The sequence below is a fragment of the Panthera tigris genome, chromosome B4 (assembly GCF_018350195.1).
Source record: "Panthera tigris isolate Pti1 chromosome B4, P.tigris_Pti1_mat1.1, whole genome shotgun sequence".
NCBI lineage: Eukaryota > Metazoa > Chordata > Mammalia > Carnivora > Felidae > Panthera > Panthera tigris.
Genome location: NC_056666.1, coordinates 52022438 through 52040885, shown reverse-complemented (window position 1 = coordinate 52040885; position 18448 = coordinate 52022438). Strand labels below are relative to the sequence as shown.

At 37.5% G+C, this 18448-nt stretch overlaps 1 protein-coding gene across 4 annotated transcripts in view; it reads right to left on the bottom strand.

Annotated features, from left to right (window-relative positions):
• Nucleotides 1-18448, bottom strand: part of AEBP2 (AE binding protein 2) — a 92857-nt gene that overhangs the window by 40045 nt on the left and 34364 nt on the right. For all 4 annotated transcript variants that reach the window (XM_042991855.1, XM_042991856.1, XM_042991857.1 and 1 more), the window contains exon 4: nt 114-300. In XM_042991855.1, the coding sequence (XP_042847789.1) occupies nt 114-300 (187 nt within the window). The remainder of the gene's footprint in view (nt 1-113; nt 301-18448) is intronic.

The window sequence follows — 18448 nt, the reverse complement described above, 5'->3', positions numbered from 1 at the left end:
ACTGTTAACAAAAATACACAGAGTTAAAGAACAGTAAAACCTGAATTTGCATGAAAGCCCAACATAGAAACAAAAGCTATCTACTACATACAGATTTTTAGTGAAAAACTTACGTAATGAACGTCGTCTTTTGTTCTTTAATTTTCTCCTTTTGTTCATTCCAGCTTTAGAAGGAGATTCTTCTTTGGCCTTTGGCTGGCTAGAAACTTTTGAGGAGTTCTGCTGACTGAAGTGTGTGGGTACATGGCGAGCTAGCCCTCCCTGAGAAGCAAAGCTGGCATTGCAGCCACCAACAACACACTAGATAAAGATAAAAAAGGATGTCAGGGATGCTATGCAAGGCACAAGTATATGAAGGAGTGAATATTCTGTTATTTTCAGAAGTAAATGAGTAACACTATAGAACTATTCCAGATAGAAACTACAAGAGATTACTACACCCTTTCTTTTTAAATTTTTTTTTTCAACGTTTTTTTTATTTATTTTTGGGACAGAGAGAGACAGAGCATGAACGGAGGAGGGGCAGAGAGAGAGGGAGACACAGAATCGGAAACAGGCTCCAGGCTCCGAGCCATCAGCCCAGAGCCTGACGCGGGGCTCGAACTCACGGACCGCGAGATCATGACCTGGCTGAAGTCGGAGGCTTAACCGACTGCGCCACCCAGGCGCCCCTACACCCTTTCTTTTTATAAGGTGCCCCAAATAATACATATTAGGCAGTGGCAGAGCTGGGAAATAAAACTCTAGTGTCACGACTCTCCAGTTTACTGCTCTTCCCCTTGTACACAAGACAAAAATAGTGAGATCTTCTTCCCAGAAAAATCAGGTTTTGAATTAATCACTTTGCTAAGAAAAACAGTTAACTTTTTTTAAATCAGAGAATTACATATCCTGACAATTACTTGGGACTCCTAGATTTCTTTTTTAATGTTTATTTATTTATTTGAGAGAGAGAGCACGAGAGCGCGATGAGCATGGGAAGGACAGAGAGAGAGGGAGAGAAAAGAATCCTAAGCAGGCTCCGTGCTGTCAGCACAGAGCCTGACGCGGTGCTCAAACTCATGACACGTGAGATCGTGACCTGAGCTAAAATCAAGAGTCGGATGTTTAACTAACTGAGCCACCGAGGCACCTGGGGACTCCTAGATTTCTAAAATTATTTTTATCTTAACCATACATACTACTTCAATACGTTCAGCAGCCTCCCTACTGTTCTACCCTGTTGTAACAGGGAAGAAATACAGTGATACTGACTTAGACAATTAGACCCAGCTACTCCGAGAAGACTTACCCTCAGGGTTGGTTTTACCCAACTCGTTAAGTTCCATTAAATAATGCCTCTTTAGCCTTCAGCACTTGCCAAGACTGAGATAACTACCCAAGTCACCTGGCAGATCTGCTACTCCAACAATGAATGCAGAACGTTTAGATATCACTAAAATTATAATAAACAAATTAGCTACAGTACAAAGTGTATGACATCTAACAAGTGAATGTTAGTAATTAAAACAAATGCCATTTACAAAATGATCACCACAGCAAAATTCATAGCTAGATTTCCAGGGGCTCTTCTATTGGTAACTAAGCCAATTTACTTAGATTCTGACTTGACAACCAAACTCCAAGCATCCAAATCCGCCAAATCATGTCAAACACCAAATAAATCTATCACAACTTAAGAAAAGCTCATCCCTTTGCAACTACATGGATGGAACTTGAGGGTATTATGCTAAGCGAAATTAGAGAAAGACAAATATCATATGACTTCACTCATATGAGGAATTTAAGATACTAAACAGGTGAACATAAGGGAAGGGAAGCAAAAATAATATAAAAACGAGGGGGACAAAACCTAAGAGACTCTTAAATATAGAGAACAGAGGGCTGCTGGAGGGGATGTCGAGGGGGGATGGGCTAAGTGGGTAAGGGGCATTAAGGAATCTACTCCTGAAATCATTGTTGCACTATATGCTAACTTGGATATAAATTAAATAATAATTAAAAAAAAAAAAAGCTCATCCTCCTTTGAAGATACTCTCACACTTTCAGACTGCTTATCTACGTATCGCAATTAATCCTTTCTTCAGGTATTTTGAAGGCAAGAACATACTTTTATGAATATATATACGTATACATATGTGTGTGTGTATCCAGAACCACCTTGCAAATCATAGCTATTTCTAAATATATCTGAAGAACTCAACTATTTATAGATTCTGGTAAAACTGATGCTGGCTGAAACATTTCAGAGCAACCCCCTCAGGCAGTGTCATTCATAAATATTCTATTTATTCTGTATACAACAGACCTTTTATGGGCTTAATGGCACTCAGCATTGCTAATAAAAACCTTTGCCCATTCTAAGGTGTACACTAAGAGGCAGAGGAATGATTCAAGGTTTTAATTCAAATACTTATTTAAAAAAAATTTTTTTTTTTAAGGGCACGGGGCAGGGGGACCAGAGTGGCTCTCAGTCAGTTGAGCATCTGACTCCTGGTATCGGCTCAGGTCATGATCTCAGGGTGGTGCGATCAGGTCTGTGTCAGGCTCAAGCACGGAGCCTATTTGGGGATTCCCGCCCCCCATTTGCACACGCGAGCTCTCTCTCCCTCAAAATAAAATAAAAAATATTTACTCTATGTACTGTGCACCATGCAAGATGCTAGAAGTATAAGGATGAATAAGACACAGTACCCCCCTGAAAGAGCTTACAATATGTCAGTAGGCATATGACACCTTAAAGAACTACAGTTAGGCTTAGGGGGCAGAGTGCTATGGGAACCCTGAAAAGGAGCAATTAACCATATCCAGTGCTTGAAAGTATTTCACTCAATTCTTTCAATACTTTTTTAAATGTTTATTTCTGAGAGAAAGAGAGACAGACAGTCGATCAGTTTGAGAAAGTGCACGTAGGGGAGGGTCAGAGAGAGAGGGGGACAGAGGATCCAAAGCAGGTTCTGTGCTGACAGCAGACAGCCCCAAGTGGGGCTCGAATTCAAGAACCACAAGATCATGACCTGAATTGGAGTTGGACAATTAACCAACTGAGCCACCTAGGTACTCCTCATTCAAGTCTTACAATGACCTTATCAATAGTGTTACCCTCAGCCTATATCAAGAATGTTCAGCTACAGATTCTGGCGATGAAAAGTTTAGCATCTAATGGTTACTGAATTCTTAGAATTAAAAAATTTATATTTAAAAAAATATATATATTTCAAGTGCCAAGAAAAAAGAATGCTTTTTAAAAGTTTCCATCTCCTATTGATTACCACACTGCCATAGAACGACACTGTCCACAAAAGCCACTAGCCAAATGTTGCTACTTAACACTTTAAGGCAACTGTAACTAAGAAACAAAATTTCAATTTTATTTAAACTAATTTTTATTTATTGAGGTGAAATTCATGTAACACACTACTTTAAAGTGTATAATGCAGTGGTCTTTAGTGCATTGACAACATTGTATAACCACCAGCTAGCTCCACATCCTTGTCAACACTTGTTATTTTCAGTTTATTTTATTAATCTTTTATTGAGGAGGGCACCTGTTGGGATGAGCACTGGGTGTTGTACGGAAACCAATTTGACAATAAATTAAAAAAGAATAAATAATAAATAAATAAAATCTTAAAAAAGCAAAAAAAAAAAGTAATCTTTTACTATTAACATTCAGGCCAGCCCTTCCATTTTAATTTTCAATTAAATACCTGATACTCAATTTCACTACTGAAAAACTTTTAAATGTATCTGCAATAGCTTGCTACGTGAATCTACCTCTCCAACTACAAATTTTTGAAATCTAAATAAAGATCAAGTATTCAGCATCTGGAATGAGAAGGCTTAAGTAAAATTACCCTCATGGGTTAGTTTTAACACTGTCCAATACATTTTAATCATTAGATACCTATAGTACTAAGCACTTGAAATATGGCTCTTCTTAAAAAATATTGTAAGTATAAAATATGCACTGAACTTTGAAGATTTAGTACACAAAAAAGCAAAAACTTTCATTAATTCTGTATATTGCTAAGATGTTGAAACAATACAAGGAGTTAAGCCAAAGATATTGTTTAAATTATTTTCACCCATTTCAATTATTTTAATGAAACACTGGAGAATTTAAAATTATATATTTGGTTCACACATATTTGTGTTACACAGTACTGCACAGAATAAAGCCACAGAGTATTTATTTTTCTTACTTTTAAATTTTAGAAGATATCATCCTTGTATTTCCTAACATCTACTTTAAAAACTACATTAATTGTCTTTGGTGGCCCATGTGTCAGATACTTTAAGGAATACAATATAAGTAAGATAGTCTTTGCCCTGGAATTCCCAGTTTAATATTGGTTATTCAAACAAATCTGCTGGAAAAACATCACATTTCAAACTTCCGAATAGCTACCTGAATACAATTAAGACACAGATGACAGTAACAGTTTCAGATCCAAGCCCTCAGGTTTAAATTCAGAAGGATTTTGTGATATAATTCCATCCAGCATTACCCTTAATTATAAGGGTCCCAATACAATAGCAGATACATTTTGTCCCAGAATCCTTCAAGACTGCAACGAATAGGCCCTGAAAGCATCTAGAACTGAGTAAATATCACAAGTGTATTTTAATCAGTGGTGATTCAATGCTCTGGAAATGAATGAGAATTCTAGTAGAAAATAGTTTTATCTTCGCTTTTAATCATTCATCCATCAAGAATCATAAACAAATCTAAAAAAGAAAACCTAAAAGTACAATGAGAATTTAAAATGAGAGAGAGTCCTTTATTAAAAAGAAATACGAGGGGGCGCCTGGGTGGCTCAGTCGGCTGAACGTCCGACTTCGGCTCAGGTCACGATCTCATGGCTTGTGAGTTCGAGCCCCGCGTCAGGCTCTGGGCTGATAGCTCAGAGCCTGGAGCCTGTTTCAGATTCTGTGTCTCCCTCTCTCTGCCCCTCCCCTGTTCACACTCTGTCTCTCTCTCAAAAATTAAATAAAACATTTAAAAAAAAAAAAAAAGAAATACAAGAATCACACACATTTCACTTAAATACAAATTTTACCCTAGAAAATAATTTTAAGCATCATCTAATGAAAATTCCATCCATTATGTATATATCACAGAAAACAAGGTAAGAGACAAATCAGCTATTGCCTCAAGTGGACTTTCATTCCTCTCAACAAGAATATTTCATGGTGAATGTGGTTTTAATGTTCAAAGATTCATTTTTTCCCCAACACATACAATGATCCATGAATTCAAGCCACCACATTGATGTCCTGATTTCAACAATCAGGGGAAAATCTGGTTGTTGGATACCAAATGCTTTAAATGATCTATTTCCCAAATCCACTGAAATACTCTCTATATACTGACTACTGTTGTGGTCAAGCAGCTGTTCTAAAATGTGGAATCACTGTTTTTATTTTTCGCCCCAAACATGTTCAAATGAAGCAATACTAACAATGTCTTTTCTAGTACTAAGACCGCCTTATTCATATATTCCCAGAAGTGCTATGAATATCTACAAGGGGCTACTGAAACACCGAGGACAAAACATCAGTTTCACAGGAGACATGGTAGTATTTATTAATAAAGTAGGTAATCTAAAGAAAAATAAAAATTCCGGGCGGGTAGAAATGTTGGTTTTTTTAGTTGTGACAAATGTATCACAGTAATATGAATGAGGCAACACTAAGGGAAACAAACTAGGTGAAGGCACATGAATAGTCTATCTCTGCAGCTTAACTTTTCTGTAAATCTAACATTTTTCCAAAATAAAAAGCTTTTAAAAATTCCAAGTAGAGGGATGCCTAGGTGGCTCAGTCAGTTGAGCGTCCAACTCTTGATTTTGGCTCAAGAATCTCATGGTTCCCGAGATCGGCCCCCATGTTGGGCTCTGCACTGACAGTGCAGAACCTGCTTGGGATTCTCTCTTTCTGTCTGTCCCTCTCCACCCCTCCCCTGTTCACATGGGTGCACACACTTGCTGTCTCTCTCTCAAACAAACAAAAAATCCAAGTAGAAAGCACAGCCACAATGATTGTGATTCATTTGAGAACTACAAGTAGTTCTTATGGCTGGAACACTACAGTAAGGGAACAAATGAGTCATGAAGCAGATAAATAACAGGTATGAAGATCTTATTATGCATCATGCTAAGAAATAGGGATTTTAATTTGGAAAGAGGACTTATCATGGATTTCAAACTGAGTGACTAACAGAACCACAGAAGATAAACGGGGGGTAAAAGAGTAGAGTGAGAAGTAGCAGTCATATTCAAAATATATTGAGGATCTGTGCCTGGGTGGCTCAGAGTTAAGCATCTGACTTCGGCTCAGGTCATGACCTTGCGGTTCATGGGTTCCAACCCCGCATCGGGCTCTGTGCTGACAGCTCAGAGCCTGGAGCCTGCTTTGGATTCTGCGTCTCCCCCTCTCTCTGCCTGTCCCCCATTCGTGCTCTGGTCTCTCTCCCAAAAATAAATAAACGTTAAAAAAAATTTTTTTTAATATACAGAGGGTCAAATTGACAGGATTTGCTAATGTATTTACAGGAGTACAGGAAAAGTTAAGAGAGGAATCAAGAATGATACAGGGCTCTTAAAGTGAGAGCCCTTGATCTTACTATTTACCGAGTCTAGAATAGAACCATGTTTGAAATGAAAAACCTCAAGATTTTGTACATGTTAAGTTCAAGATACTCTATTAGACATCCAAGCCAAATATTCCATTCTGGAATCCAAGAGGTAATATTGTTAGGGCTAGAGATAAACATCTGAGAGTAATCAGAATATAAAAAGTATTTACTAGTATTTAAAACCAAAGGACACCTAGGGTAAGAACTTTGAGAGCACTCTCCAACATTTAGAAGTCAGGTATACCGAGCAGAGATCAGCAAAACTGACTAGACAGGAGCAGCAGCCAATGGCTTTGGAAATAGAGGTTGGAGGGATGAAGAATAGGCAAGTGTGGTATAAAAGAGGCCTAGAAAAGAAAGGTTACATCAATAAAAATAAGATCCCAAATGTGACATGCACACAGTACACACAGCATATCTTTTTCCCCCTCAATGCTTTTTCCCCCCCTTTCAAAGACCATTGAACTGGCAGTCACATTTACCATAGAAATGCTGCTTAGTTAGTACAGAGTACCTGGTAAGAGAAATACCTTGTAGAACAGTAATTCTGAAGCCTAGGCACACATCCAAATCACCTAATTTTTTTTAAAAAATGTTAATTTATTGAGAGAGAGGCAGAGCAAGCAGGGAAGGGGGCGGAGAGAGAGGGAGAGAAAGAATCCCAACCAGGCTCACGCTGTCAGCACGGAGCCCAGTGCAGGGCTCAAACTCATGAACTGTGAGAGTCGGATACTAAACTGAGTGAGTCACCCAGGTGCCCCTCAATTTTTTTAAACATAGCAAAATGCCTGGCTGTGTGCCCCAGATTCTGATTTAACTGGTCCTGGATGCAACTCTAGCACCAGGATTTGGACAGCCAGTAGCACAGTTCATACAGTAAAGGAAGAACTACTTCAGTCTTAACAGCTTTCCAAATAATGAGATCCCTGTCATTGTCCAATGGTGACCAACTCATTTTTCTTTTGGGGGAATAAAGGGAATCATTTTTTGTCTTTTAGAATCATGATGACCAATGCAGTTATTATTCTTATTTATAGTCAAATAATTCCATGTTTGGTCAGCAGGAGCCTCCTAATAAGCACTGGCTGCCAAGGCTAGGGAGCTTCAAATACAGACATACAAAATGTCAAAGAAGAATTAAAGACAGCAGAACAGGGTATTTAAAGCTTCATATTATTACAGAGAATGTGTCTTAAAAATAAAAAGATTCTTACAAATATATATATTAAAATACATATATATATGAGATGATGGATGAGTTAACTAGATGGAGAGAATACTTTCACAACTGTATACATGATCAAATCACCACGATGTATAATTTAAATTTCTTACAATTTTATTTGTCAATTATACCTCAAAAACCTGGGGGAAAAAAGCAAGCGATTTAAAAATTATCAAAATCAACTATCATTACAAAACAGGTCATTAAAGAACATGAGAAGGAAATTATTTCATCATCCACCACAGTGAATACCAGTATCATTCACTATGTAACAAATTACCAGAAACTGCCTGAATGCACAACTGTAAAGTTATCATAGGTTAAATATGGTTTGATAAAATATTTTTTCTTTATCAAGAATGCAGGCTAGCGTTTTGATTCCAAAACGCCTAAAAAGAATGACTACTTTATGTATCAAGCTTGAAAGAAAATCTGAGTTTTCAAGCACTACTCTAACACAATGAGAAGTTATTCAAATGTGTCAATATTACAAATGGAGTCAATCATGTTGAGCTACAGGACGCTATCTGCTGAGGAAAAGTCACAATAAATAAATTAATCCGAGATAATTAAATAACTATACTCTGTTCAAAGTAAGGAGAAACAGGATGGAGAACTATTTATCATGCTACTGGAAGCCAAAAGAAAGCTGGAGTAGCCATACTTATATCAGACAAACTAGACTTTAAATTAAAGGCTGTAACAAGAGATGAAGAAGGGCATTATATAATAATTACAGGGTCTATCCACCAGGAAGAGCTAACAATTATAAATGTCTATGCGCCGAATACCGGAGCCCCCAAATATATAAAACAATTACTCATAAACATAAGCAACCTTATTGATAAGAATGTGGTAATTGCAGGGGACTTTAACACTCCACTTACAAAGTAAGGAGAAACATGTAAGGGAAGCAAAACTACATATCGAGCTTATCTCATAAAAAGTATAACTACATAATTTCAAACAAATACAAATCCATCAAGACAAACCACTGCCCCATTAGCAATAAAGGAAATCAAAAGAATCACCAAACAAGCTGTATATAACTACTTTTTTTTTTCTTCAGTTAGGCAAAATATGTATTTCTAAGTGTGGTGGTATTGAAGCCACTTGGCTCTGATAAAGCTTAACACCAGATAACAAGAATCAAATTTAAATTGAAAAGGAAAAAAAAGACCAAGAGAATAGTTTAAAATATTGCCATATTCTACTACTGTGAACACATGTAATGTTTTGTTTGCTTTTAAAGATTTTATGTAATCTCTACACCCATGTGGGGCTCAAATTTACAACCCCAAGATCAAGAGTCCCACGCTCTACCAACTGAACCAGCCAGGCATTCCAACACATGTAATGTTTTCCAAACCTTTAATAACTAAAATATTTCACTACATTTAACAAAATGGCAGCAGCAACTCCCCTTCCCACAAAGTCTAAATGTATATATAAAGCACAGGTATATATACCTGACAAAGTGAACGTGGGGTGGGGGAATTTTACCTAGGAACAATCCTTGTACTTTAATTATCAAATATAAATATCATAAAAGCCCTTGGCAAAGAAACTGTATTTGCATTTTAAGAGTACATTGATTTTACAAAACTAAAGTTTCATAAGCTAACATGATTATTTTCATATGATACTATCTTCTTATCAGACATTAAGTTTAGGAAACATAAAACTAGCCTTAAACCTAATGACACATCCACCACTTTCTTTTATTTCTAATAACAAGTTACTTAGGTCTTAATGACTTTCAGTTTCAAGCCTCTGCCACTGCCAACACTACAATGGAGACTACTACCCTTCAAATATTTAGACAGTTGCCCCAGAAACTACATATATATTCAGATATATATATTCAGATATATTCAATATTTTAAAATCTGATTAGATGAGCATCAAAATAATAATAGTCATGAATTACAAACCAAGGAATAAAACAAGAACACAAGTTAAGGGGCGCCTGGGTGACTCAATCAGTTAAGCATCTTACTTCAGCTCAGGTCATGATCTCATGGTTCGTGGGTTCAAGCCCCAGCTTGGGTTCTGTGCTGACAGCTCAGAGCCTGGAGCCTGCTCCAGATTCTGTCTCCCTCTCTGCCCCTCTTCCACTCACACTCCATCTCTCTCTCTCTCTCAAAAATAAACACTAAGAAAAATTAAAACAAAACAAAACAAAACAAAAAACCCACAAGTCCATTCCTAAATAAATGATTAATTGGCAGACAGACATATAAAGAACAAAGAAGGCTCTATAAGTATAATACTTACCAAAAAGTTTAGATTGAGAAGCAGAAAACATACTCATTTTGTAATCCTTATATTGATAATTGATTCAGCCAAGAATCACCAATAGAAACTAAAACTAATTCCAATGGGAAACAACTTATTTACGTACGTTCAAAGTATCTCCCCAAAACTTATTATAAAGGGACAAAGAATAAGTTTACAGTGGAGAACTTGGCAAATTCCACCTTCATCAAGTGATCTCGGTAACATTATCTACGATGGAACAAACTGTCATCAAGTATCCCTTGACATAATAGTGAGAATTTTGTTGTATTTTCTCCAAAAATTCATAAACCCAATCTCATCATTACCAACAATCCCAAAACAGGGAATATACTACAAAATAAAAGGTTTATATTCTTCAAAAATATCAGTGCCATGAAAAATACAGAAAGGTTGAGAAAACTTTATGAAAATTAAATGCAATATGAGATCCTCAACTGGATTCTAAGCAGACGGAGAAAAAAAAATTAAAAACAAACAAATAAAACAAACAAAAAAACCAAACAAACAAAAAACCTGCTACAAAAGACATTAGTGGGACAATTAGTGAACTTCAATAACTAATAGCATCAATGTTAAATTTCTGGGTCTTGACAACTATTCTAAGGTTACATAAATGAATATCCTTGTTCTTAGGAAATGTACACACTGAAGTATTTAGGGATTTTGCTCCTCTCAAATGTTTTCCAAAAAATGTGTGTGTGGGTAGGTAAGGAAGGAGAAAAAGGGAGAAAGGGAAGGAAGGTAGACAGATGAAGAAACGGATGATGGATAAATATAGAACAAATGTAGTAAAAAGTTAATTGGTGAATCCGGGTTAGGATATATGGAATTTATACATTCATGTGAGAGAGAGAAAATATATGGGAGCTTTTCATCTTCTCTGCAAGTTGAAATTACTTCAAAATTAAGTTTTAAAACTCTGCATTTTAGAAAAAGCACCATAAAAAGTAAAAGAAAAAAAAGTCAAAATAAGAAAAATATTTAATTCCTATCATAGCAGGGAAATGTTTTTCCTACTTTTAAGCAGATTAACAAGATTTCCAACCTAAAATTACAAAAATAATACAGGAAGAAAGGTAATGAAAATATATAGAAACATATTTACATTGTGTATACACATATTCACATTTACATTGTGTGTAACTACATGTATATATGTAGAAATGTACCATACCAATATACAGAAGCTTCCAGATGGCAGAACAAACAAAATTTTATGAGAAATGACAAGCTAGACCAAAATATCTGTTACAGCAACTGTTACAGCAAACATGTACACTTTATATTAAGCTTTGGGGGTTTTTTTGAGAGAGAAAGAGGGCGCAAGTGGGCAAGGGGCTGAGAGAGAGAGAGAGAGAGAGAGAGAGAGAGAGAGACAGACAGCCAGACAGGGAAGTGAGAGAGAAGCAGGGCTTGAGTTCACCAGATGGGGGACTCCAGATCAACCAAAGTGGGGCATGAGCTCACCCGATGTGGGACTCAAACTCACAAACCGTGAGATCATGACCTGAGCCGGTCAGATGCTTAATGACTGAGCCACCTAGGGCCCAAAATTAAGGTTTTTATAAATCAGAAAGAAAAAATCCAGGATGCCTGGGTGGCTCAGCTGGTTAAGTGTCCGACTCTTGATTAAGGCTCAGGTCATGCCCCTCCCCCATTCACACAAGCTCTATCTCAAAATAAATAAACTTAAAAAATAACAATAAAAAGCAAGCCTATACATACTCTTTGACCTAGTAACATAGGTTTTAGGATTTATATTAGCTCCCAAAAGCAGTTTATAAGAATGTTAATTACATTGTTCTTTACATTGGGGATAATTGTGCAAAAAACGATCCATCAAGAAAGGACTATTAAATATGATAAACTATCACATAGGAATACTATACAACCATTAAAAAGTAATAAATTTATAAATGTGAAGCAATGTCCAATATAGAAATGAAAAAGTAAGTTACATGTAGGTGCAAAATGATTCCATTTATTTCTTTGCTTTGTACAGATTAAGAAATCAAATAAGTACTAAAAAATAAACAATGGTTTTCTATAGATGTTAAAGTTATACTATCTTCTTGAAGCTTTTCAGAATTAAAATTCTTTAGTAGTAGCAAGTATTACATTTGTTATACTTATTTCCATGTGACAGAGTGGAAGAGCAAGCAACTACTAGGAATTCAGAAAAAACTTTGCTGGTTGTGAAATTCCAAGGTCTGTCAGAGTCAGGCAAATTTAGGTACTATATACTAAGCCCTTCCTTTCCCTATTCTCCATCCCTTTTCTTTATTCAGACTTCATCCTAAAGAATTAAATATTTTCAGCAAAAACAGTACACATTAAAAAAAACCCATATCAATTTTTAAAAACATTTTTATTTTTACTTATGTATGTATTTTTTTCATTTTAATTTTTTTTGAAAGAGAAAGAAAGGGAGTGGCAGACAGAGAGCAAGACAGAAGATCTGAAGCGGGCTCTGTACTGACAGCAGAGAGCACCACACTTCGGGGCTCAAACTCAAGAACCATGAGATCATGACCTGAGCCAAGGTAGGGGCTTATGCTGCTGAGCCACCCAGGTGCCCCAAGGTAATTTAATCAATTATCCACACACAAAGCACAACTGTAGAGCAGCCACACTGTCATTTTTTTAAGGTATGAATAAAACCATTTTTTTTGGTGAATGCTTAAAGCATATTATAAACACAATGAAAAAGGCCAAAATATACAATGCAAACTCCTTAGAATCAAATTCCAAGCTAACATACAGTGAGAGGTAATAACAGTAATCTAAACACAAATATACAATACATACGTTACACAAAAGCCATTCTGCATTATAAATTACCAGAATACAAATGGTTAAGGACACAGACCCTTGATTTATACTGCCTCTGAAGTCCTGAATCTGCCACTAACTGCCCATGACCTTAGAAAATATTTCATTTCAGGGCGCATGGGTGGCTCAGCTGAGTAAGGGTCTGACTTCCTGGTTTAGGCTCAGGCCATGATCTCACCGTTCTTGAGTTAGAGCCTTGCATTGGGCTCGGTGCTGACAGTGTGAAGTCAGCTTGGGATTCTCTCTGACCCCACCCCTGCATCCCCTCTCTCAAAATAAACCAAAACTTAAAGAAAAAAAAGAAAATATTTCTTCTCTTCCAACATCAATCTCCTCATGTATAAAATGAGGGCAGGCACCTGGGAAGGCTCACTCGGTTAAGCAACAGGCTTTTGATTTTGGAAGGTCATGATCTCACGATTCATAAGATCGACACCAACACGGGGCTGCTTAAAACTACCACTGCGGAGCCTGTTTGGGATTTTCTCTCTCCCTCTCTCTCTGCCTTCCCTGCTTGCTTTAAATAAATAAACTTTAAAAAAATAAAATAAGGGGCGCTTGGTTTTCTCGGTAGGTTAAGCGTCCGACTTCACCTCAGCTCATGATCTCACCAGTTCATGGGTCCCAGCCCTGCATTGGGCTCTGTGCTGACAGCTCAGAGCCTGAAGTCTGCTTCTGATTTTGTGATTCCCTCTTTCTCTCTCTGCCCCTCCCCCACTCACGCTGTCTCTCAAAAATAAATAAACCTTTAAAAATAAATAAATAAAATGAGGGCAAAACAGTAATTACTTCACAGAATTGTTTTAAGAGGTAGTTAATAGGTAATACAATAAAATATGTAGGTAATGTGCAAGCCACAAAGTAGCATTATTAAAGCCTTTGCTAATCATGATTATTTCTGACCCTTACCTTCATCTTGTTCATTATACAACAAATATTCAAACATTCAATATGAAAAACTTTTTTCTAATGTTTGTTTATTTTTGAGACAGAGAGAGAGAGAGAGAGACAGAGACAGAGAGAGACAGAGCACAAATGGAGGAGGGGAAAAGAGAGAGTGAGATACAAAATCTGAAGCAGCTCCAAGCTCTGAGCTGTCAGCACAGAACCTGACATGGGGCTTGAACCCACAAGCCACAAGATCATGACCTGAGCCAAAGTCGGACACTCAACTGATTGAGCCACCCAGGCATCCCAATATGAAAAACTTATGAAACCAATTGCTTATACATTTAATTTCTAGATAGTCCAGGCTCACCAGTCTACAGAACTAGATCTGAAAATATTTCAGGGGTGCCTGGGTGGCTCACTTGGTTAAGCATCCAACTCTTTTTTTGTTTGTTTATTTTTGAGAGAGAGAGAGAGAGAGAGAGAGAGAGAGAGAGAGGGAGGGAGGGAGGGAGAGGGGGAGAGAGAGAAAACACACACACACAAGCAGGTGAAGGGCAGAGAGGAGACATATTCCAAAGGAGACATATTCCATTTCCAAAGCCCTCCAAAGAGGGCTCCACGCTGACAGCAGGGAGCCCGATGTGGGGGTTGTGGGGCTCAAACTCACAAACCATGACATCAAGGCATCCAATTCTTGATATCAGCTTAGGTCATGATCTCATGATTCACGAGATCAAGCCCCATGTCAAGCTCTGCACTGACAAGGGTGGAGCCTGCTTGGGATTCTCACTCTTTCAAAACAAATAATTTAAACTTCAAAAATCTTTTTAAGGGGCACCTGGGTGGCTCAGTCAGTTGACTGTACAACTTTGGCTCAGGTCATGATCTCACGGTTCGTGGGTTCGAGCCCCATGTTGGGCTCTGTGCGGACAGCTCAGCCTGAAGCCTGCTTCGAATTCTATGTCTCCCTCTCTCTCTAGCCCCTCCCCTATTTGTGCTCTCCTTCTCCCCCCAAAATAAATAAACTTAAAAAAAAATGTTTTAATATTTCAATTCCCACAATAAAGTACCATCTATATATATGCAACATACTACTCCCTAAATAGTCCACTCATTCTTTTATGTTTCCTTTTCTTTCTCCCAAAGGCACTTCCATCTACAATTAAGTAGTGGTGATGGTTGCAGAACACTATGAATACACTAAAAAAAACTACTAAATTGTACACTTGGGTAAACTTTACAGAATGAAATTTTATTTAAATATATACCTGAAATGATCTTCCTATAACCATAAAATAAAACTCAGCTTTTCTGTAAGAGCCTCCTCATCTTCACACACTAAAGGTAGGCAAAAATTTTTTAAATAATACAAAAGGCACTAACTATAAAAAATAAAAGCTAGAGAACTACAGGCCAATATCCCTGATGAATATGGATGCAAAAATTCTCAATAAGATACTAGCAAATCAAATTCAACAGCATATAAAAAGAATTATTCACCATGATCAAGTGGGATTCATTCCTGGGATGCAGGACTGGTTCAACATTCGCAAATCGATCAACGTGATACATCACATTAGTAAAAGAAAAGATAAGAACCATATAATCCTGTCAATCGATGCAGAAAGGCCTTTGACAAAATTCAGCAACCTTTCTTAATAAACCCCTCGAGAAAGTCGGGATAGAAGGAACATACTTAAACATCATAAAAGCCATTTATGAAAAGCCCACAGCTAACATCATCCTCAATGGGGAAAAACGGAGAGCTTTTTCCCTGAGATCAGGAACACGACAGGGATGCCCACTCTCACCGCTGTTGTTTAACATAGTGTTGGAAGTTCTAGCAGCAGCAATCAGACAACAAAAGGAAATCAAAGGCATCAAAATTGGCAAAGATGAAGTCAAGCTTTCACTTTTTGCAGATGACATATTATACATGGAAAATCCGATAGACTCCACCAGAAGTCTGCTAGAACTGATACATGAATTTAGCAAACTTGCAGGATACAAAATCAACGTATAGAAATCAGTTGCATTTATACACTAATAATGAAGCAACTAATAATGAAGCAACAGAAAGACAAATAAAGAAACTGATCCCATTCACAATTGCACCAAGAAGCATAAAATACCTAGGAATAAATCTAACCAAAGATGTAAAAGATCTGTATGCTGAAAACTATAGAACGCTTATGAAGGAAATTGAAGAAGATACAAAGAAATGCAAAAACATTCCGTGCTCATGGGTTGGAAGAATAAATATTGTCAAAATGTCAATACTACCCAAAGCTATCTACACATTCAATGCAATCCCAATCAAAATTGCACCAGCATTCTCCTCGAAACTAGAACAAGCAATCCTGAAATTCATATGGAACCACAAAAGGCCCTGAATAGCCAAAGTAATTTTGAAGAAGACGACCAAAGCAGGAGGCATCACAATCCCAGACTTTAGCCTCTACTACAAAGCTGTCATCATCAAGACAGCATGGTATTGGCACAAAAACAGACACATAGACCAATGGAATGGAATAGAAACCCCAGAACTAGACCCACAAACATATGGCCAACTAATCTTTGACAAAGCAGGAAAGAATATTCAATGGAAAAAAGACAGTCTCTTTAACAAATGGTGCTGGGAGAACTGGACAGCAACATGCAGAAGATTGAAACTAGACCACTTTCTCACACCATTCACAAAAATAAACTCAAAATGGATAAAGGACCTGAATGTGAGACAGGAAACCATCAAAACCCTAGAGGAGAAAGCAGGAAAAGACCTCTCTGACCTCAGCCGTAGCAATCTCTTACTTGACACATCCCCAAAGGCAAGGGAATTAAAAGCAAAAATGAACTACTGGGACCTTATGAAGATAAAAAGCTTCTGCACAGCAAAGGAAACAACCAACAAAACTAAAAGGCAACCAACGGAATGGGAAAAGATATTTGCAAATGACACATCGGACAAAGGGCTAGTATCCAAAATTTATAAAGAGCTCACCAAACTCCACACCTGAAAAACAAATAACCCAGTGAAGAAATGGGCAGAAAACATGAATAGACACTTCTCTAAAGAAGACATCCGGATGGCCAACAGGCACATGAAAAGATGTTCAACGTCGCTCCTCATCAGGGAAATACAAATCAAAACCACACTCAGATATCACCTCATGCCAGTCAGAGTGGCCAAAATGAACAAATCAGGAGACTATAGATGCTGGAGAGGATGTGGAGAAACAGGAACCCTCTTGCACTGTTGGTGGGAATGCAAATTGGTGCAGCCACTCTGGAAAACAGTGTGGAGGTTCCTCAGAAAATTAAAAATAGACCTACCCTATGACCCAGCAATAGCACTGCTAGGAATTTACCCAAGGGATACAGGAGTACTGATGCATAGGGGCACTTGTACCCCAATGTTTATAGCAGCACTCTCAACAGTAGCCAATTTATGGAAAGAGCCTAAATGTCCATCAACTGATGAATGGATAAAGAAATTGTGGTTTATATACACAATGGAGTACTACATGGCAATGAGAAAGAACGAAATATGGCCCTTTGTAGCAACGTGGATGGAACTAGAGAGTGTGATGCTAAGTGAAATAAGCCATACAGAGAAAGACAGATACCATATGGTTTCACTCTTAGGTGGATCCTGAGAAACTTAACAGAAACCCATGGGGGAGGGGAAGGAAAAAAAAAAAAAAAGAGGTTAGAGTGGGAGAGAGCCAAAGCATAAGAGACTGTTAAAAACTGAGAACAAACTGAGGGTTGATGGGAGGTGGGAGGGAGGGGAGGGTGGGTGATGGGTATTGAGGAGGGCACCTTTTGGGATGAGCACTAGGTGTTGTAAGGAAACCAATCTGACAATAAACTTCATATATTGAAAAAAAAAGCTGATAGATTTCATTGAAATTAAAAAAACTTTTTCAAAAGATCTCATTAGGAAACCAAACACAGAAGGGATGTGCATATAACTGACAAAGAACTTATATCCAAAATATATAAAAATTTATACAATAGGGGCGCCTGGGTGGCTCAGTCAGTTAAGTCATCTGACTTTGGCTGAGGTCATGATCTCATGGTTTATGGGTTCAAATAGGCACTTCCTCAAAACAGGAAATTCAAATAGCCATAAGCACATGAAAATGTGCTCATCATTATTCACTGGGGAAATAAAAATGAAAGCAAAAATGAGATACCACTTATATATCCACCAGAATAGCTAAAATTAAAAGACATTTGATAATATAAGATAGAGCAACTAAAAACTCTAAGTCACTGCTGGTGGAAATGTAAATAATATGACCAATTTGGAGAAGAGTTTGTCATTTCCAAAGCTAAAAATGCCCTATTCTGGGGTGCCCGTGTAGCTCAGTCGGTTGAGCATCGTTCTCTTGATCTTGGTTCAGGTCGTGATCTCATGGTTCATGGGATCAAGTCCTGTGTCAGGCTCCTCAATGGCAGTGTAGCACCTGCTTGGGATTCTCCACCTCCCTCTCTCTCTCAAAAATAAATAACCATTTAAAATGTAAATAAATAAACTGGTACAGCCAGAACTA